This window comes from Panthera tigris, chromosome B3 (genome assembly GCF_018350195.1).
Source record: "Panthera tigris isolate Pti1 chromosome B3, P.tigris_Pti1_mat1.1, whole genome shotgun sequence".
Lineage (NCBI taxonomy): Eukaryota > Metazoa > Chordata > Mammalia > Carnivora > Felidae > Panthera > Panthera tigris.
In genome coordinates, this window is record NC_056665.1 from 119,262,523 (window position 1) to 119,284,824 (window position 22,302).

At 46.2% G+C, this 22,302-nt stretch overlaps 1 protein-coding gene across 2 annotated transcripts; it reads left to right on the forward strand.

Moving 5' to 3' along the window:
- The first annotated feature begins 452 nt into the window (after positions 1-452).
- Positions 453-22,054, forward strand: DLST (dihydrolipoamide S-succinyltransferase). 2 transcript variants are annotated; one of them, XR_006218989.1, is made up of 16 exons: positions 453-558; positions 1,127-1,160; positions 3,996-4,044; positions 6,952-7,007; positions 7,136-7,210; positions 7,438-7,493; positions 8,087-8,198; positions 9,713-9,868; positions 10,238-10,314; positions 11,194-11,291; positions 15,099-15,229; positions 16,634-16,707; positions 17,005-17,088; positions 17,505-17,672; positions 18,641-20,376; positions 21,217-22,054. XR_006218989.1 is itself a non-coding variant. In XM_042990135.1 (15 exons), exons 1-15 carry the CDS (start codon positions 496-498, stop codon positions 18,773-18,775), a joined length of 1,368 nt encoding a protein of 455 aa, XP_042846069.1. In that variant the 5' UTR covers positions 453-495; the 3' UTR covers positions 18,776-20,395. The 2 variants fall into 2 exon arrangements, 1 of the variants encoding a protein (XP_042846069.1); XM_042990135.1 differs by lacking the exon at positions 21,217-22,054 and having other exon boundaries at positions 18,641-20,395.
- Positions 22,055-22,302: the final 248 nt, after the last annotated feature.

The following is a 22,302-nucleotide window of genomic DNA, read 5'->3' on the forward strand; positions in this document are numbered from 1 at the left end:
AAGCAATGTCACCTGCCCAAGGCCACTCAAGTGTAAGATAGGGCAGGCGTGTCTGCCAAGGTCCGAGTTCAAAGCCCATGCCAGCCTCCTTCTCTTTGCCGGTAGTGCAGAGGTGGAAAGGCGCGGTGTCCTGGGGTCCCAGGAGAGACTGGCGCCAAACTCAGGGCCAGCTCTGAGGAAAGGTCGGGGAGGGCGGGACTCCGGGAGCGGCCTGGTCTCCAGACAGTCGTAGGTGCCCCGGGAGGACCGACCCAGGCCGGCAGGCAGTGCAGCGGGCTCCAAGAGCGCCCCACCGCCGTAGGCTCCCTGGCGCTGTCAGGTGGGCTGAGGCCGGGGCTGGTCCGCGCGGCCCGTCGGTTCCCCCCACCCGCCAGTGGTTCGCTCCGAACACCCCTCCCCGGGCGGCAGGTACCGTGGCCCGCCCCGCTTCCGGCTGTTGCCGGGCCCTATATCCGGTGTCCGCCCGCCCTCGGCTCCGCCGCTGCCGCCGCCGCGATGCTGTCCCGGTCACGCTGCGTGTCTCGGGCGTTCAGCCGCTCGTTGTCTGCTTTTCAGAAGGTACGGTCCGGCCGGGCCGGGGCCCCGGCGGATGAGAAACGCGCCGGCGGGCCGAGGGGCAGCCTGGGGAGCTGGGGCGCGGCGCGCCGGTCAAGCCGGGCACCAAGGGCACCGGGACGCGGAGGCCGCGGACTGGGCGGCCCGGGGCCGCGGCTGCTCTCTGGGGCGTCTTGCAGAGCCCCGCGGCCCCCAGCTTTCCCGAGGCAGCCGGCGCCCCGTCCCCGGCTGCGCCCCACCCTCCGCGCCGGGGCTGAGGAGCCTCCAGAGCCGCGCCCGTCCCGACACGAGACTCAGAGTTTGGGAGGAGGCGCGGCGGAGTCCAGACGGGATCCGGGGCCCGCCCCCTCTCTCCCGTTAGTCAGTGGGTGTTCAGCCCCGGTGGGAAGTTGAGATAGTTTGTCAGGCCCGGCTGGGACTGAGAGCCCTGGTTGTTGCATTTGCCTTTTGGAGTCATGAGATTCACCTGTCACTAGCACCCGGGCAGCTTTGAGTCTGTACTTAAAAGAAAAAGCTGTTTCTTCCCTCCTTTCATCTTGGGTGACGTCGATAATGTCTTCTTTCTCAACAGGGGAACTGCCCTCTAGGGAGACGTTCCCTGCCTGGTAAGTTGTGCCCTTGTCTTCACCTAACATGCTTTTCTCCTGGACAGAGCAGTAAGTGAGGAAACCGGGGTGCTAATGTTTCTCCACATGATGTTCAGATATATAGGAGTGAAACAAAGTACTATTTAATAAGAACAGCTATCGTTTATTCATTTAGCACATAGTCACTGAGTTTCTCCTGCCTGTACTAGGTGCTCCCTAGGGATGCAGCAGCTGACAGTTCTTGCCCTTCTGGAACTTCCAATCTAGGAGAAAAGACAGTGTAAATTGCTAAGCAAATGAGGGATCATGAATTTTGGTCAAGCGCCGAGAAGGAAACAAATGAAGGTGGACAGAAGGGCCCCCTTTAGTAGGGGACATTAAAGCTGCAACCCAGAGGGTGTGACAGAGGCCAGTTCAGTGAAGACGAGGAGAAGGAAAGGGAATAGCATGTACAGAGACCATGAGGAAGGGAAGAGCTTGGCAGTGTTTTGGCACTGGGAAAAAAAAGGTGATTTAGCCAGAGAATTTTGGTTAAGGGAGGGAATGGTCTGAGATAGAAGATGGTGTGTGGACTATTGGAAGGAATTTAGGTTTTATCCCAATAATTTTTTATATGCCTGGCATAAATGTTTGTTGAATGAGTTGATCCTATTGTGAGCTTTCTGTGTGCCAGGCATTGTTCTGAGTGCTTTCTGCACATTTTGCAGTTAATCATCAAGAAACAATAAAAGAGGTATTCTCTTTTACAAATGCATAACCCAAGAAGGGGTAAGTGCCTTCACCAAGGTCACTCGGCCAACTATCGGTCAAGCCAGGTCTACCTGACTCCTCAGCCTCAACTCTTAACCCACCATGTTGTCACTTACTCCTGTGCTCAACAGATGAATTATTGAGTTCTTACTACATGCCAGGCACTGTGCTAAGTGACAGGGATACCCTCCAGAATCTTAAGGCTAGCTGGAGAGACAGGAAATATGCATTTATGCACACGTAAGGACACAATTACATTGTGATGACTATGAGCGAGAAGTCCAGGGTGTAATGAAAGGGTGGGATGTAGCCCAGCTTGGGAAGGTGGAGAGTGTGGTGAGAATGTCACTAAAGGCTTCCCAGAAGAAGTGACATTTAGGCCAAGTCTTAAAGAATACATAGCAGTTGGCCAAGAGAACAATATTACAGGCAAAGGGAATTGCTTGTGCAAACGTTTTCAGGCAGGAAGGGACTTACCCGGTCACAGAAATGGAAAGGAAGTCTGTCTGGCTGCAAAGATAGGGAGGGCTGTACAGTTCAGGGATGTGTAAAGTTTTTGGACTTCATCCTAAGAGTCCTGAGAACATAGGCACCTAGCAGAGTGAGCTTGTAGTGGACTCTCAACAATAAATATTCTTTTAAACTAGGAATCCCAAAAGTAAACATTTTCCCCATTTATAGACTGGCAGGACAACGGAAAGAACTTGGGGTTTGTACTTGGGGTTTGCGTTGTGTCCCAAGGCTTCACCTTGGGCTAGTTACTTAAACCTCCAGAAACCCTACTTATGTATGAAATGGGAATAATGACAGATGGTCGTTCTACTTCAGGGAGGTGTGAGACATGAAAATCAAAATGAGGTCATTTATGTGAAAGCTTTTTTTTTTTTTTTTTTTTAATTAGCATGAGAAGGGGAGGGGGCAGAAAGCGAGAGAATGTTAAGCAGCCTCCATGCATAGTGAGGAGCCAGATGCGGGGCTCAATCCCATGACCCTGGGATTATGATCTGAGTCAAAATCAAGAGTCAGATTGCTCTGATGGCTCAACCAACTGAGCCATCCAGGTGCCCCTGTGAAAGCTTTTGGTAAACCCTAAAGCACTGTATAAATGAGACTTGCTATAGGATGAACTCTAAATTGGACTCAGGGTTCCAAAACTCTGTATGAGCTGTTGGTTGTTCTGGCTCAAAGACATGCTGTACTTGGGATTTGTACCACAGAGGCATTGACTGCTGAACAGAGAAGTGACTTACTTGACTCTGAAACCTTGGAGATTTGGGGGAGGAGGGGGCACAAGAGAGTGCTGTTTCCCATTTGGTGTCTCCTGAGCCCATGGTTTGGAAAGAATTGTTAATAGATCTGAAGGAAATAAGAGCTATGAAAGAATTTGTTAGGGGAGGCAGCTGTACTGTAGTAACTAGTTGTCACTTGGGGAAGTGCCGTTATCTGTGATAAGGACAACTGGTGGAGCAGAAAGGGGCTCCAACCTTGTTGAGTCTGACCAGAGGGGAAGACCTCAGGGAGATCACAGGAAGACAATAAACTGAAATGAGGGACCGTGATTTGCTTGGTACTGGGGCAAACTGGAGACCCTGAACCTAAAGTAGCCCAGTCTTTGCTACTAGAGTTTGGGTAGTAAGATTTCCAGCTTCATGCATTTTAAGTAACCAGGGAAACAGAAACCCAGACCAAACATTCCCACTGCTTCTCAGATGAGGCTGTGTGTAGTCACAAGAGAAGCCATTATGTGTCTTTCTCAAGTTTCAGTTATATTTGAACACTTGGGGAGTAGGGAGGTTTTATTGTGACAATATGTAAGGATAATGGAAGTTTATGAATTTTAAGGTAAATAAGATGATAAAACTACTTCCAGCTTTGCCCTTAGAATTCTCCCCTTTCCTCTTCAAACATATACCCAGTCTCAACCCCACATACCTGTTGCTCTCTGCCATTGAGAAGCAGGACTCTTTTGATAAAGATTATATTGGTGCCTACATTTGATCTTGCTCTATCTCAGCATTAGGAGGTGAACAGACTTTTCCATTCCCAGCAGGTAACCTGTATAAGATAAGAGTTGTTGGTTAAGAGTTGTTTTGTTTCTTGCAGGGGTCTCCTTATGTCAGGGACCAGGTTACCCTGACAGCAGGAAGATTGTGTAAGTATCACTGGGGAGCACAAATGTGTGACCACAGGGTATTTAAGACTCTAGTTCTGAATTTGACCATCTGCTTTCTTCACTGGCTTCAAAGCCTAGCTATCAAGGTGGTTATGTTGAGTCTCTAGACCTAATCTTGTTGTTGATTTATGATGTGTGATATACCTTGAGCTTCAGCCTCATGTCCAGTGCTGGCCCGAGAGTGTGGTTGTCCTCAGGTGTTTAGATTATAAAGAAAGTGAAATTGGAACCCTCTCTTTATGGGAATAAATATACAAGGGTACCCATAAGTATTCTGGTTGGATACAGATGCTGCCGAAGGGCTGGAGGTTAACATTTATTGTGGAGATTTAGAGCATCCTCTTGGTAGCATAGTCATTTTTGAAACAGTAAAAGCAAAAGACTAGTCAGTTGAGTCCTGGGACTTTGACTGCTTTGGAGGGAATGCCATTATTGCATAATGCAGTTTGAGAAAGGCCACCCATGTGTGTTTCAGATTAACTTCTGCTTATGAATGTTGCTTAATGCCACTTTTCATTCCAAGTATTTTCAGGGTGGTGGTAAGAGGATGCTCTCTAGTTATCGGTTAAACAGCTATCAAGCTACTTTCTGTCTAGGGAGAGTCTTTAAAATGAAGAGTCAGCAGATTAGTTCCTTCTTCACCATGCATCACAATGGGATTTTCTTTTCAATTGAGAAAATGATGCACTTAGTACTAAAGGAATGAATTTCTGAGGTTTTTTTGGAGGGCAGTTGACATTCATGAGTCTTTGAACTGTGTATTTTTTGATCTAGCAATTCCATTTCTAAGAATCTATACTGAAGAACTCCTGGTATACCCAGATTTCTCTCAAAATGGGGAAACAACACGGGGTTGGTTAAGCTATGTCATGTTAACACGTTCACACTATGATAAGTGGGAGAACGCAGGTTATAAAATGGTTCTGTATTTTTACTGTACTTTTTTTTGCTGTTTCCAAATATTCTACAGTGAACATATAATACATTTTGTTTCTTTTTTTTAAGAGAGCATGAGCAGGGGAGGGATGGAGAGGTGGAGAGAGAGGGAATCCCAAGCAGGCTCCATACCATAAGCTGAGAGCCCGACATGGGACTTATTCTTACAAACCGTGAGATCATGACCTGAGCCGAAACCAAGAGTCAGACACTTAACCAACTAAGCCACCTAGATGCCCTTCATCTACAATTTAAATGAAAATTGGAACAACCACAAATTTCTATGCAATATATACAACAAATTAGCATCTGAAAGTAAATTGTTTTTCAAAAAAACACTAAAATTTCAGGGGTGAGATCACCTTATCTTATAACTGTTTTTGTGTTGTCTTTTGTCTGTTTTCTGTGAATAAGGTACCCGCTTTATTTTAAAAATCCTTTCATCATAAAACATTTTGATTTTTCATGATTCACAAGTGGTCTTGCAGTGCCACCAAGTTCCTTTTCCTGGAGACAGCCAGTGCTCCCGGTTCTTGAGTGTTCTCACGGAGCAGTCTCTGCAGTTGCCCATTACCCACCAGTTCTGTCCCACGAACGTGTGCTTACACATGGTTATAGACCTTATGCAGATCACTTTGTGTTCTGTGCTTTTTCAAAAAATAACATACATTTTCCCCTTGATTCCACATAGATCTTATAGTTATTTTGACATTACAAAAGTAGAAATGTCAAAAGGCAACTTAGGGGCGCCTGGGTGGCTCAGTTGGTTAAGTGTCCAGCTTCGGCCCAGGTCATCTCATGGTCTGTGAGTTCGAGCCCCATGTCAGGCTCTGTGCTGACAGCTCAGCCTGGAGCCTGCTTCAGATTCTGTGTCTCCCTCTCTCTCTGCCCCTCCCCTATTTGTGCTCTGACTCACACACACACACACACACACACACACACACACACACACACACACTCTCTCTCTCTCTCTCTCTCTCTCTCTCTCCCCCAATGATAAATATTAAAATAAGTAAATAAATAAAAACAAAAGGCAACTTAAATCTGTTTTTCATATCCTAAAGGTGCTTGTTGTAGAATATTCAAACAGTCCTGAAGTGTAGAAAGTGAAAGTCCCCATCGGTCCTAGTCATTCTCCCCGAATGTATATGTGTGTTAACAGATAACCATGGATACCATATATATCTACATGTCCCACTCTCTAAAGTTAACCACTCTTATTGCTTTCGTGCATATAAGGTGATCTCATTCTCTAGTTTACATTATATGAAGTTAGTGACATATTGGAAAATACCTTGGTCTTTTGAGGTTCTTCTTGAGTGGGTCCAGAATGGACCAGTGTGCTGCCTACTAGCAGGAGAACAGACTAAGAGATATCTTAGGACTTTTTTGGTGGTTCTGCCCCTGCCCCCACCCTTGGCCCATAACCTCTTGTTTTGATACAGAGTTAACTGTGTCATCTTGCTGCCTTATCTGATCTCGGTCTGTAATCGTGCAGACAAAAATTTCATTGTTTGTGGCTGGCAATGGCACGTACTTTATCTTAGGTGGATTTGGTTAAGAAAAAACCTAATCAGGAAGCCAGTTCCTTTTGGTGGGTGTGCAAAGGACCAAGATGCTTATCTTTTCCTTCACTGAACCAAATGTAAGTCTCTATTTTGTGAGACCTGACGTTTCACTTCAGCACAGGGTTCTGGACTCACCCGAGGAGCTTACTTCTTAGGGCACCCAAATCATCTGGGCTCTGCCATAGACCTGCTGAGTCATAATCTCTGGGGATGGGACCTGGACACGTATGCTTTGAAGAAGTTCCCCTAGGTGACACTGATGGACACCCCTGGCTGCGAATCACTGATTTAAAGGGAAAGTGATCCATGGTGCCTTATCTAGACTAAGATGTGAGTGGTTCACCTGCTAAAGGAGCTTACTTTTCTTATGTTTTTTCTGTAGTATTAACAACAGTAGTGTCTTCAGTGTTCGCTTCTTCAGAACTACAGCTGTGTGCAGTAAGTACCAGCCTTCAATTCCCTGCCTGCTTGGGAATGGCGTTTTAATGGGAAGAGCAACAATGGAGTTTAATTAAAACGGAAATATATGGACTCCATGTGATTTTTCTTTTTTGCCCTTTTCCTAGAGGATGATGTGATTACAGTCAAAACCCCAGCGTTTGCAGAATCTGTCACAGAGGGAGATGTTAGGTGGGAGAAAGGTAAGATTTCAGGCCTTACTCGTTTCTTAAGTTTAAATGCTTTATAAAGTTGTCATTGCCCTCCCCCTCTCCCTGCCTCAGTAATTGGGCTCCTTTCTTCTTATTACGTGCAGTGTAATTTTTCCTGACCCTATAGGAAAAGGGTGTTTTAACACACCTGTCAAAAGGGATTTTGTGGCTATTAGAGTCCTTCCCACTTAACAGGCAGCCTTTGACTGTCTTTTCAGCTGTTGGAGACACTGTTGCAGAAGATGAAGTGGTTTGTGAGATTGAAACTGACAAGGTAGGCTTGTCCTATATTTATGTAATCTTTCATGCTCTCCCCCTTGGTTTATTAACCTAATTAAAAAAAAAAACAAACAGGGACTTAATTGTTGTTTAAAGATAATTTTTAACTTGCTTTAACCTCCATTGTTAAAGTGTTGGAATAGCTCATTAAAAAGAAAACAAGTCTTAAAAGTTTATTTTTGGATTGTTCTCAGTATATGTATTATGTACTTTAGTGGCTTTAGTTTTGTGTGTGGTGGGGGGAGGGGGTGGTGGTGCACACACGTGTTCCTGCACTTGTGTGTTCCTGCACTTGTGCTTGGGCATGAGATGTTTGGATTTTTTTTTTTTTTTTTTTTTTTTTTGGTATCACTTGGAAACACATTAACTGAACATTGCTTTAATGTTTCTGTGAAAGGACAAAGGGTGAATCTTCACAATAGCATTGACTCTTCATTACTCTGAGAGTGTGGCCTTGGTGTTTCTATGTGCAGAGTCTTGTATATCTGTTTTGCAACTGTTGTGACTCATATTGGAGATTCTAGACAATTAAATTTCTAATGCTGAGTAAAAATTTGAACTCTTTCCCCATCTGTCCTTGTTTTCCAGACATCTGTGCAGGTCCCATCACCAGCAAATGGCGTGATTGAAGCGCTTTTGGTACCTGATGGGGGAAAAGTAGAAGGAGGCACTCCTCTTTTCACGCTCAGGAAAACTGGCGGTAAAGAAGTTCTCCTGGTTGTCAAGGTCTCCAGTGTTCCCCCTTGGAATTGGGCCTGAGCATAATGTACTAATTCCTTGATACCTCAAAGACTATTTGGCATTCCGGCTGCTGTTAGTTGAGGGACTAAGGTGATATTTATATAGTGGGCACTTTAAATATCAAGTTCTAGAAGAAAGGGGTATTTTAAAAAAAACTTGTAATAACTCTTCTTTCCGTGTATTTTCTTATGCTGGACCTTTTCTTAAACATATAATAGAATGAAGAAGATTCTAAAGATAGTGATTTTTTTTTTTTTTTTTTTTTTCCCTCCTCCCCAGCCCTGGCACCAGAATCACATGGGGGTTTTAAAATAAGACAAATGCCTAGACTCCATGGTCCAGGGATTCTGATATATGAAATCTGGTGTTAACAGATCCTGGCTATTATAGTTTGTTTTTGGGTGTTTTTAATGCTCTCCAAGTGATTCTGATACAAAGCCAGGGCTGAGAGCCACTGTTCTACTAAAGTGAGAAGAAATAATATTTCATGGTGTCCATTCTGGAGAAGTCAGTGTGTTTTTTCCACTCGTGTTTTCTCATAACATTTGTAGGGAGGGTTGCTCTTTCCCTTGGGAAGAAATAAGAAACAAGAAAAGGAATTATATGGGACCTTACAGTCAGTATGAGGGGCTAGAAAAGAAAATAACTGGTTTTCTGATTCTTTGTTAAATGCTGTGACTGCTAACGTCTCTTTCTTTCTCGTTAACAATATAGTTAAGTAGAGAGATTAATCAGGCTGAGACCAGGCTGAGATAATGTGTGGTAGAAGGCTAGGGAATAAGATCGATTCTTCCAGTTGAAGAATTCTATCTCTTTATCATTCCTGGAAAAGAATGTTCTTCTAATTTACATATGAAACCAGATATGTACAGCTGGATAAACTCAAAATACACATTTAATTTAAAGTTGTGAGTTTAGGGTTTGGCCACCTCATTGATTTATGAGCATTATGCTAGATGAAACGCTCTGAACTCTTTAAGTCTGAGTGAGCCTTTATTTTAGACCTTTCTTTTTTTAATAGTTCGGAGTATTCTTCCACACGTGATGTTAAAGTAGAAGATGAGACTGTCAGTATTCCTGTAACTAGAAATGTGTTGCTTTCATGTATTTGTATTAGCTAGCATCTTCAATTGCCTGGATTTCTTTTGCTTGGAAGTTTATATTGCCATAGGCTTAGTAGGTGCTGTGAAAGTACTCGCTAAATTTGACCAGCAGTCAATACATGTGAAATCAGGCAGGCAGCTGAATTAAGTCAGTTATGTAATGTAGGACATCCAGGAGCGCTGGGAAATGGAAGGATAGGGCCTCATATCATTGTGTGCATTTCATACTGCCTTGTATATATGGCAGATGCCCAGGTAGAATGTGTCAAGTGATTCGAGATAGAGCTTTCGCTGCTCAACCTTGCTTAGTGTCTGATTTGCTTGCTTTTCGTTCCAGACAACGCCAATGGCCTCTGTTTTTGTTTTTCAGCTGCTCCTGCTAAGGCCAAGCCACCAGAAGCTCCTGCTGCTACAGCCCCAAAAGCAGAGCCTACAGCATCGGCAGTTCCTCCTCCCCCTGCAGCATCCATACCCACTCAGATGCCACCAGTGCCCTCACCCTCACAACCTCTCGCTAGCAAACCGGGTAAGCCTTCACCTCCCACGTGTCTCTGTGTGGGAGAAGAACATCTCATCTAATGTCATGTTCCCTCATAGGGCAGAATCTGAGACTAATCATGGCTCTGAACAGGCTCTGTTGACTGCTTTGTAGAAGGAACTGTAGACTTTGTATCAGAAGACCTGGATTTGGATCCCAGCTTTTTGTTTACAGCTGTGTGACCTTAGGGTAGTTACTTAACTTCTCTGAGCAGATCATTCACTTGTGAAGTGGGAATGGTCCTAGTACACCTCAGAATATCTTCAGGATTAAGGGACAATACAGTATGAGAGCACTGCCACTTAGTAAATGTTATTCTGATTTTCTGATGCAGCTGTACCTTCCCTTCATTTTCAGTGTCTGCAGTAAAACCCACTGCTGCCCCTCCAGTAGCTGAGCCAGGAGCTGGCAAAGGTCTGCGTTCAGAACATCGGGTAAGCCTCTGGGGACCACTTCCAGGAAGAGGCAGGGGGCAGCGTTGAGATTAGTGGAGTGCAGGCCCTGTGGTGCCTACCTTTGAATGGCCGGCAGCTCATGGAAACTGAGTTTAGGAAGTGATGTATTCACAGTCACATAACAGTCAATTGATAGGACTAGATAGAACCTAAAGTCTTCTGAACGTTTACTTGTCCAGTGGTTTTTTTCCCCACTGTGTTGTGCTACCGCTGAAACGCCTTGGTTGAGTGAAATATTTGCAGGAGACGGGAGCTTACTGACGTGCGCCCTCCCTCCCACAGTAACACACACTGTAGAGAGGTGGTTTGGTGAGCTCTGTTCCTGCCCCTCAGGGACACTTAGCTGAAGGCTACATAGTAATAGTAGCTACCAGGGGGGGGACATAAAACCTCAAGGAAGTATGGTCAAGTGTGTGGGTTCCCCTGCCTGAGAATACCTCCTAAAAATACTGTCGCCTCAAAGTTTGTTGCTTGTGAGTTTCCATTCCACGGTAGCTATTCTCATGCAAGTCTTTATCACCAGAAATTGCCCATTCTGTCGTGATTCTTGGGCTGGCTAGCCCTACACCACACTCTTCCTTTTCATAAATTGGTTTTGGTTTTTAAATCAAACCATTTCCTGACCCTCCATTCTTGGTCAAATGCAGGCACATCTGAGTGAGTAGTTTTTCTCTGGGTCTCCTCTCATTCTTGCTCAGAGGAACAAAGCCACCACAGGCAAGAGAAAGCCTGGAGCTCTTGTGCTTCATTACTATAGTCCTTGACCATCCAGTCCTTGTAAGCTGAGTGCTCCCTTGGACCGAGCGGGGAGGGCTTGATCCAGAGAGACCAAGTTGTCAATACTTGTCCCACTTTCAGGAGAAAATGAATAGGATGCGGCAGCGCATTGCACAGCGTCTGAAGGAAGCCCAGAATACGTGTGCGATGCTGACTACGTTCAATGAGATCGACATGAGGTGAGCGCTCCGGTCCCTATCTCCTTTTCCTTGGAGAACACTTGAACTTGCCCCAGCCCCTACCTAGTGCTGATTCCATAACTAACAGCAAGAAGAGGGATGCCTTTGCACTGTTTGTTGACTGACACAAGAAGTAACCCATCAGTTTCATTCTCTAATTGCCTGCCTCTGTGACTTAAAAAACTGGGCCTTTTATACCTGAATCTTGTGACGTCTGATAAATGAGGCTGATGATGGTGTTAAACTCTGATGACCTGATAACTGGTGTTGAGTTGCCAAGTAAAGATAGGGCAACCACGCCAGTGAGGCTTATGTCTGGCCCTACCCTGGAGACAAAGAGCCACTTGACTCATGCTCAGAGCCAGGGCGCTGCACCCTGCTTCTTTCTCACAGCGACCGCTCCTTAAGTGCACTTCTAGGCAACTCAGACTGGTTGATAGAAAGGCATAGGCTTGTCTTTGCTTTCACCTTTACCAGCTTTGATAAAGAAATGAAAAGCAAGTTTTTGTTTTGTTTTGTTTTTAAAGTAAAAACCTAAGAATGATAACCAAAGGGACAATTTAATATAACCATTTGTATGGTGAGCTGTTGACTCACCCATTTTCTTCAAGGTTTTGATGTATACAAGTGTCAGCACTGTGGGGAAGACAATGTAGTTAAGTTTTGCAGCATTTGAGCACTTAACTGTGTACAAGATGCTATACTGTATTTGAAGGGCATACAAGGATAAGGGAAAAAGAGCCCTACCCTTTTAGAGCTTACCATGTGGTTTAGATAAACACAAAGTAAAATCTAGAAAAAGCATCAGAAGAGTACAAAAACTATGAGGTGGAGAGAATGAGTGTTTGTTTTTGAGGTATAGGGCAGAGATGGGGTGGGGAGGGTCAGGCAATACTCGGAGGAAAGATTTTTTTTTTTTTTTTAATGTTTATTTTTGAGACGGAGCGTGAACAGGGGAGGGGCAGAGAGAGAGAGAGAGGGAGACAGAATCCAAAGCAGGCTCCAGGCTCTGAGCTATCAGCACAGAGCCTGATGCAGGGCTCAAACCCACAAACCATGAGATCGTGACTTGAGCCGAAGTCAAACATTTAACTGACTGAGCCACCCAGGTGGCCCTGAGATTTTTTTTTTTAAGATTTTATTTTTGGTGGGGGCGCCTGGAGCTCAGTCAGTTGAGCACTTGACTCTTGATTTCGGCTCAGGTCACAACCTCATGGTTTGTGAGTTCAAGCCCTGCATCAGGCTCTGTGCTGACAGTGAAGAGCCTGTTTGGGATTCTTTGTGTCTCTCTGTCTCTCTGCCCCTCCCTCCTGTGTGCTCGCTCTTGCTAGCTCTCTCAAAATAAGTAAACTTTATATATATATATTTTATATATATATTTATATATATTTATATATTATATATTATATATTATATATATTTATATATTATATATTGTATATATTTATATATATATATTATATATATATAAATATATATATAATTTTAATCTCTACCCCGTGTGGGGCTTGAATTCACAACCCTGAGATCAAGAGTTGCATACTCCACCACCTGAGCCAGCCAGGCGCCCCAGGAAAGAGATTTTTAATAGGTCTTAAGATCAGCTAGCATTTTGACACAAGTAGTATTGGGGGGAGGGTCATTCCAGATGTTGTAAACAAACAATATGGACCTGACACACACAGGAAGTACAGGATACATTTGAGAAATACCTGATGTCAGGAATGTGTGGGAAAGAATGGGAAAGGAAGTCGGATCCATACTTTGGAATGTTTTGAATGCCAGGGGTAAAAGTTTATATTTAATTCAGGAGGAAGACCATGAAGTCTTCAGGTCATGTCTTTGCTGCTTTTTATTCTAAGGGTTTACTAACCTACTTTTCATTAGGGGAAGTTGTTTTCTTTTGAAGGGATCTGAAAAACATAGAGAAGGGAGTGATGTATTGACAGTGTGCTGTGGCATTGTTCCCAGAGTAGGGCTCTGTGGCTTATTTCACTAGATGTTTTCCATTTTGTCGTGAAGCTTCCTACAAAGACTGGATATCATTCAAGCAAAAGATTTCTCTCCTTCCTATCCGTAGGACACAAGGAAGGGCCTTAACTAATGAATCACAAAGGCTGCAGCTTATGTTTCAGTGCATTAGGGCCAGATTGTACACAAATTGAATTGGACTTTGAAATTCTACCTAATTCCTTAAGACAAAACATGTAAATATTTGTGGCCTTGAAAGATGCAGTTGGCCCAACAGCTTTGATGGAAAGGTAAGTGCAGTAGCTGGATCACCTTTCAGCAGCTAATCGAGGTGTCACTTAACAGTGGCCTGGGGTCTCACTGCAGTCAGTAATGTGGTTTAGATCGAGTGCCCTTTGGGTCTTGTGCTGATCGGCTACCCATGAGGGGCCTTTCTGAGGCCTTCTCCTCTACCCTGTTGTCCCAGCCCCTGCCTCCAAGGGCAGAGCTCTGAAATAGAAACTGCTTAATGACCAGACAATAGCATTTGGGCAGGTTTGAGAGCAGAGATGTTTATCACATCTCTTTCCCTCTTCTGCAGCTCTTGTGTCTTGGGAACCAGTAATGTCTTTAGGGTGGTAATCCTAGCACTAAATAAGGTTAGACTCAGGAAAACAAACATTTAAACCCAATCAGGCCCCCTAGGAAAACTTCCTTTTTCAAAGGCAAACGGTCTGAAGAGGGAGTTAAAGTTAAACCATCTTCTTTGGTGCTAATGTCAAATTAGGCCATTATAGGGAGAAAGGGAAAACTGAGCGTTTAGGCTTGAGATAAAGTTCAATTCAATTTCCATCATGGAACTGTATTCCGATAAATATTGAGGTTTCTGCAACAAAATAATGGGAAAATCATTTCCCACTAACTGCGGTATGTATGTGGTACACATCTGTGGAGAAATGAGTCCTAAATGAACAAAGGCTGTTTACGTTGTAAAGGCTTCTCAGAAGGCCCTGCTGCTTGTACTCTAAAAACTTAGGTCCACACATCTCCAGTTTTCTAAATACCAAGGAAACCACATCCATTAAACTGATATTAAGGGCAAGGGCTACGTCTTTATTATATTTGTATCTTGATGTCCAGCCTTGTCCCTTTCATGTGGTGGGTGTTAGCACCTGTTTGAAGGAACGGTATATGGAACTGCTAACTCTGGGGGGTGAAGAAGAAATCTATTGACTTTCCCGTGAGCCTAAGAGGACACTGGACTCTACCTGACCGTATATAGTCATGGATGCTTTTGCTCACATGGAGCCCAAACACCTGTGGAGGTTTTTGTTTTTGTTTTGTTTTTTGTTTTCATTATTTAGGAGACTGGAAGAGGGTCACAAGGAAGTCATAATCAAGTTTGCTGTGGATTTTGGGGACATAATTGTAACAAAAAGAATACTATTTATTTTATAGACTGTGTTTATGCTTAAAACAATTTTTCCTCAGAGTAGAGAGCTCATGATTTTAGTGTAGCTAGAAATCACGTTCTTATCCAGTCAAGGATGTTGGTATGCTGTGTGATCTCTTGATCATATTACCTGTCACTGAAATTTGTGATTTCTGGAACAGGAAGGAGCCCTATAAGGGACTTAACCTACCTTAAAGACTGGACTGATTCTTTTGATTCCAGGTTTTGTAAAGGAACAAGGTTATTATATTGACCTCCGCTGGACTATTTCAAAACTTGAACTTAGGTAGATGGTCCAGAGTAAGGGAAAAATGTTTACCCAGTTGTGTACACGGAGTTAGAAGCTGGTATGAAATCAAAATAAAGGCTTTGTGGTCACTTTGTTTTGTGATGTGTTTTTGCAGTAACATCCAGGAGATGAGGGCTCGGCACAAAGATGCTTTTCTGAAGAAACATAACCTCAAACTAGGCTTCATGTCGGCATTTGTGAAGGCCTCAGCCTTTGCCTTGCAGGAGCAGCCTGTTGTAAATGCAGGTGAGTTTGTGGTGGCCGGACCCCAAGAGGTCCTAGGAGATGTGTGCAGGAACACAGACTGCTCCCACACACACAGAAAGTTGGGGGCCAACAGACCAAGACTCTTTCATACCTGTGAAAACATGAATGTCTTTCCCCAGAGACTTCTTGGTTCACCCTCCTGAAATGGTGTCATGATTATTTACGCCTCCCCCGCTCCCCCAAGCTGGACAGAATGGTTTCTCCTCCCAGTTCATAGTTTGGCAATTGCTCTGCCATCAGGCAGTTCTGAGCAAGCCCAGTTTTCCAGGCTTCTCATGTCAGGGTGGAAGCTTATGTTCTGTCTAGCACCAGCCTTCCCACGGACCCTGGCATCTTGTGGCCTATCACACTTGGCATAGGTTCCAGGGTGACCTTTGGTTTCTGGTCACTGAACCTCACTGGTAGGCTTGGCCCTTCTTTCATGGACTTGGTGCTCGTTTTCCTTACTTTCTGCTCACCTACGTCATTGCAATGTTGATCTAACAAGCAGTTCTTTCCTATTGAGATGCTTCTCTGTTCCCTGGAAGATTGGAGAGGGGATAGTGACACTTTTGCAATCCTCAGCAGTGCCAAGGGTCCCTAAAGATCTAGAAACAGAAACCCTAGTCCCTTTCATTGAGTGGTGTACTTTTAGGTAGGTAGAGGGGCGTCTTTGCTTTGCCCAGATGTGTCCCTCCTTGTGTGTTCCATTCCTCTCATGCTTTCCTGATTGGCTCTCCATCCCTTTCTTCTGCCTGCCCGGACATGTAGGCAATTCTCAGAGTTCTCTTGGCCTCTTTCTCACGTTACATGCTTTTCCTTGGTGGTTTTCTAACAACACAACCGTAGACTTGCTATGGAAAAGATTCCCAAGCTTGTGTTTTCTCAGCCCTAGACCTAGATTTTTCAGCTGCCAGTTTGCTATTTTCCACTACCCTGCTTCCTCCCGAGCCTCCTAGAAAGAGGCCTCCCTCACCTCTTGTGAGAGTAGGCGGTGGAACCAGCGGCCCACCCACCCCTCCTTTTGCTAATTTGCCTTTCTGGGAGCACTTTGTAAACCCCAGCCCTTGTCTGTTAAGGGAGGGCTTGGGCAGAGCTGGTGAAAAAGAAGCCAGTGCATACCTATCCCTTGTGAGCCAGTGTATTGAGCCCTTCTGAGGGCTCCCCCCAAAACGGACACTCGTGTGGTCGGGCTCAGTCAGGGTCACTCGGGAGATGTTGCGATCGATGGGTTGGCACATTGGTTACAGCTGGAGTAAGAGGAGTCTGCTGCCTGTGGTGTGGTTTTCAGGCGGCTCAGCCAACAGTGTACCAAGCAGTGTGGATTTTTACCCTATTAATGCAGTTATTTCCATATTAGCCTAGGCTTGGGGAGTTGTATGTAACGTGTGTTCTCTCTCGTAGTGATTGACGACGCAGCCAAAGAGGTGGTGTATAGGGATTATATTGACATCAGTGTTGCGGTAGCCACCCCACGGGTATGTTGGGGAAAGAGGGGGGAGGCTCTGGTCTTGGACTCTGTCTGTATGAAACAGGCCCTTCGGGAGAGAACATTTTTATAATCCTGTCTTTTCGGAAGGGAGTTAGTGAAAGACTAACCTACTTTGACCACACCACATCCTTTTCTCTTGATGTGAAGCCTAAATATTTTAAGACACTCAATCACATGGAGTAATTAAGATACCCAGTGGGAAGGGAGACCATAAACTTGAATCAAAGGAGTTATAAAGGGTACTATTAATTTGCAACTGAAAACAGCTTTTCACTCTCATCAGGGTCTGGTGGTTCCCGTCATCAGGAACGTGGAAGCTATGAATTATGCAGATATTGAGCGAGCCATCAGTGAACTGGGAGAGAAGGTACAGTGAAAAGCAGCATGTGTGCCAGCTGCTGGGCAGGTCGGGGAGGAAGGACTGGAGAAGGCCGGGCTCCCCAGTGGGCAGTGCTCGGGGAGGTGGAGCCTCACTTTGCTCCATAAGGAGTGCCGAGCCCGAGAATGGCAGTCGTCCAAGGAGCTTATGTATAGCCATCTGGCAGAGCTCAGCGTGCTCTTGTATCAGAAGGTATCCTTATCAGAGGAGGAGGCCTGCTGAAGAAGGAAAAGGTCCTCGAGGCATCGTACCTTTCCTCTGGTGGAACCCTGGCCACAGGCGTCTCAGCTGAACAATAGCTAGAATTTGGACTGTTGATCTCAGATGGGAGCCTTCTGGACTCCCTTTAGGTAAAGAAAGCTGGGTCGCACTTACATTTCAATTATTAAATCTTCATTTTTTAGGCGCGAAAGAATGAACTTGCTATTGAAGATATGGATGGTGGTACTTTCACCATTAGCAACGGAGGTGTTTTCGGCTCACTCTTCGGAACGCCCATCATCAACCCCCCTCAGTCGGCCATCCTGGGCATGCATGGCATCTTTGATAGGCCAGTGGCTGTGGGAGGCAAGGTAGGAACCATCCCTGCTAATGCCCTAGCAGCTAGATGATGAGGAGAGGGAAATCTAACTGCTCATTATAAAAGATTCACTGCAGTTTCAGACGTAAGTTCCATTCTTAGTTTCTGATTAACAGCTAGAGCACTGATCCTCAAATTGTGGTGTGTGCATCAGCAGCATTTGGGAACTTGTTAGAAATGCAAATTCTTGGACCCTTTCCCAGACGTGATGAAGCAGAAGCTGCAGGTGATTCTGACGTGCATTAAAGTGTGAGGACCATGGTGCTGAAGAAGGCTTGCCCCTCCATCTGGAATGGTCAGCAAGCTCCATTCTCTAGGTGCTGTGGGGAGTAAGGGTACAGTTGGAAGCATGGTCCCTGCCCCGGGAACCAGAGAACAGCAATGGAGAGTCTGTGAGCTGCCGGGTTGTATGAAGGTTTAGTGGTTCTCTGGGAGTTCAGGGAATGAAGTCAAAGGTCTTGAGCTGGCCTAGAAGATACATTGGTAGGAAAATACTTCCTGGGATTCCTGTGTTTAGTACCTTTCTGGGTCACTAACTCCCTTTTGTGAATCCAAAAATCCTAGGTCTTCTCCCTTGAAAATGCTCACACACGCAACTTGGCATACAATTTCAGAGCATTTAAGGATCTCTGGTTACTTTTTAAAATTGTAACCCTAAAGAAGAAACTTCAGGCTGCTAGAATTTAAGGACAAACTTTTTCTTTAGATGACAGATGAATGAAAGGGCAGAGCATATTTTTTAAAAGGCACTTGTTTTCTTGGTTAAACTTTCTTGAGTGGGGGAGCTTTGCACTAAGGGTGGGCCTTGGTCTTTGAATATATTCTAAGTGTCCAGAGGCAACAACAACGGGAAAAGCTCTGGAACCAGAAACTTCTCTGTGGACTATGCTTTCTCATCACCCCACTTCCAGTGGGGCCTCCTCTGCTACAGACAAACCTGTCAACTTCTCCTCCCTGCAGGTGGAGGTGCGGCCCATGATGTATGTGGCACTGACCTATGATCATCGGCTGATCGATGGCAGAGAGGCGGTAACTTTTCTCCGCAAAATCAAGGCAGCGGTAGAAGATCCTAGAGTCCTCCTCCTGGACCTTTAGGAGGAAGCCACGTACCCTACGCACCAACCATGCAGGAACTGAAAACCAGTCTTCTCCCTGTCCCCTCACGGGTCCCAGGTTGGCCTGGTGTCAGGCACATGTTGTTGGCCTCAAGCAAGGAAACCAGGGCACTATGTAACCAGCAGCCACAGGTCTCTTCTTGGTATTCTGCCAGGCTCTCCCCTTCTGTGCACCCTTCTCTTACACTCGAATATCTTCTTTAGGCTTGCGGGAGAGAGCGCCTTAATGGATGCTCATTAACATTTCCTGCCTTTCTCCCATTAGTCTTGTGCAGAGATGATTTTGCTTCTCCCCTGTGCCAGTGTACTACAATAGGGAAACCACTGGGGACCATGTGATCAAGTTTGTATCTTTTGAAAGTCTGTTCTGGGCTAGGAGGGGATGGTGTCTCCCAAGCTCAGAGCGGCCTCTGTCCTGGCTGTGCACATTCTCACTCGATTCCACCTGTGTGGAGGCATCAACCACAGGCCAAGAGGTGCTGCTTTGCTGCTTAAATGACACCTTTATTCTCCACTCTCATTGACTTTAAGATGCCTCTTCTACCTCGTTCAGGAAGCGCAGGCCACGGGATCTGGGTAGGAGCGGGGAGAGGGCAGACCCCCCCCCCCCCCCGAGGTATATGTTGTAGAAGAGACAGGCTTGCCGTCACCCTCCATCGTAGCCCCGTTTTGGCACAGTAACACACAGCTGTGATTGTGCCAACCTTTCCAGGCTGCTCGGAACCATTCTAACACATTGTCATTTAGAACAGATTCTAGCACATCATGGCAGTGGGACGAGGCATGGTCACAGGGCTGGAGCCAGGTGAGACTGGGGTGAGGGGGCTTCCTGTGGACTGGCTCAGATTGATTTGAGCTTGTAAATGCCATTGGTGTAAGCACTTGGCCTGAAGAGGCAGCTGTTTCTCTGTATCATGGCCCTTGGGGAGCAGGGCCTTAGCTCTTTTTCTGCAGAACACAGGTCTGGAGGAGGTTGGACTGTGTGGAAACCAGCCCCAAGATGCTAATACACGGTGGGGAGACAGGCAGTGTCACCTGTGAGGTGGTGTTGCCTGTTGGGTCTGGATGCAATCATTGGAATTGCTTGGAGCTAGTTTAAATACATACTTCTTGTCATGAAAGCCACTGGGCTTCATCGCTTTGTATCCAACTGCATCCAGGCCTGAGGTTGCTGACGGTTGAGACCAGGAACCACTTACTTAGTGCAGAGTGCCCGTTTGGATCTGGAGCAGAGAAGCAAGGCCTGGAGGGTGGGGTGGGGGGTGGGGGGAAGGGACAGGAGCCAATACTGAGTGCCTGCAGCATCTATGTCTTCACTATTCAGAACTTGTAACTAAAATATTTAAAGAAACTGATTTTAAATGCAAATTAAAGGGCAAATGTTCTCAAAAGGTTCCTGCTTCTGCATTCCTTTTAGGTACCAAGATACAAATCTCCAGCACCATGATTGTCATTGGCGCTGGAAGCCACAGCATGTCCTCTAGGTTATCCTGTGACCTCCCAGACTTAAGTTAGCACAGTACTAACAGCAGAGGGAACCCTAGCAGTCTGCCAGCCAGGAAAGTGCCTGGCCTCCTCCCGGTGAGCCCCTCCAGCCTGACAGGCCACACTCTTGAAGTTGGTTCCCACCTTTGTGAAACCACTGCAAACACCAACAGACATTTGCATTTTTGTGGGGGCTTGCAGCATTTCTGGAAGGGACTGAGGAGGTTTGGCGGGGGTGTAGAACTTTATAATTTTGCATTTTGGACTTGATTGCCACATGTATACAAAGGTGTTAAGGTCAGTAAGAACAAATGAAGGTAGATCACTGGGAGGGTAAGCGGACAACCTAGGCTACAGGTGAGGGGCATATGGTGTCTAAGCTTAAACGCAGCCCGCCCAGCTCTTTCTACACACAGTCCCCACCTGCTGGTCTCACTGTGATGCTGTCTCTATGTGAGGGTCCGTCCTAGGAACGAAGTGCTCCAGGGGTAGAACTAGAGTTCTAGGTGGGGAGAGAATGGGTTCAACAAAAGGAAGAATTTGGGGATGAATGTATCCCGAGCATGGTGCTGGAAGCTTTCTCTAATAAACCTACAAAGGAGGTCAAAACGAGGTAGACTTGAAGTCCCATAAGGGACAACAGTACTCAAAACTCCAGGCCCAGCAGAGCATCAGGTGTGCAAGTGTTTGTTGCACGGATGAGGCCCAGAAGTTCCAAAAGCAACTCACGCTTCCATGCAGCAGTGGTTGGAAGCAGTCTAGCCTAACGTAGTGTAGCAAAAGGAACAGAGACTTAGGGCCTGGGGAGCCTGTTCACATCATTAACGTCTTTGAAATGGGAGCCACCATCCATCTCGGGTCACGGGATTAGACCAGTGTTCCCACCCCCCTTCCCGGACCCTCTTCTAAGACTTCTCTTCTTACTTTATTTCCCAGGTTCCAGTGTCCCCTATGTGCCAGCACTTCCTCTCGGCTCAGAGCTGCTCTGCAGGGCACAGGCTGGCATGCCCTTCACCACCAGCCCTGCTTCCTACCTTCTAGTAGACTCCAGGCTCACTCTTGACTAAGTACGGAGTTTTCTCTGGGGGGGGCCTTCCAATCTCTCCTTATGGCAGGGCTGCTCTCGTTGCATTCAGGAGGCGAGGAAACCATGGGTACCGGCAGGCTTTATTGCAGGGGGAGGTATGGGCAAGGCCCAGGGAAAGCACAAACAGGCTGCCCTCCCTGGCATCCCCACCTCTAGAGTGAAGGTTGGACCTTCACAGCCAGACTGGAGAAGTGTCAGGGCGCCACCTGGTGGTGTGAGACACCCTGGAAGGAAGGAGTTGGGGGCAGAGGTCTAGTGGCAATTTCCGTCTTGGGTGCCACACCCCAGTAACAGGATGAACCAGAAGAATAAGAGGGCCCCCAAACCTGGGGAGGCGATAGTCTTTGGGGTAACTACTTACGCCAGCTGTTCAGGGACCAGAAACATTGTGCCTCTGGCTAAAAGTGCAGACAATCCGTGTGTTTTGTCGTTTCTCACCTCAAAAGGGGATGAAGTCACAGGGAGCGGTGACTTGAGCGGACCCTCAATGAAAATGCAAACTGGGAAACAGGACAAGTGCCCAAGAAGGGAATCCTGACGGGTACAATGTGTGGTAGTGGCTTCAGCCTGGCAGCTGCACGGTGACCCCCACTCAGACCCACGGAGTCTGCTCCCTTTTGCACCCGGGCGGGCTTGCTAGGGTAGGGAGCTCTGTTCTGCTTTCAGAATTACTCTTAAGTGGCAGAGCTGTGCATTCCTCCCTTTTATTATGCTTATCCTTATTTTCCTCTCCCGCCTTCCTTCTGTTCTCCAGAGTCTGGAATCACAGATCATTCTGTCCCCCACCTCACTCCATGCCCACTACAGACTTTTCCCTGCTTCCCCAGCCTCCCCACACCCTGCAGGAATAGCCTGGGAGGGGGGAAGAGGCCCACTAGTTGCACGCCTAAGATGACCAGGCAGGGCAGCCCTGGTTTGGGTCCACCGAGCCGGTA

What these genes read in the sequence shown, in the direction of transcription:
- DLST (XM_042990135.1), top strand. Translation starts at nt 496, where the DNA reads ATGCTGTCCCGGTCACGCTGCGTGTCTCGGGCGTTCAGCCGCTCGTTG. An exon ending in GTCTGCGTTCAGAACATCGG is followed by an intron (nt 10,315 to 11,193) that starts GTAAGCCTCTGG and finishes TCCCACTTTCAG; the next exon opens with GAGAAAATGAATAGGATGCG. An exon ending in TCAGTGAACTGGGAGAGAAG is followed by an intron (nt 17,089 to 17,504) that starts GTACAGTGAAAA and finishes TTCATTTTTTAG; the next exon opens with GCGCGAAAGAATGAACTTGC.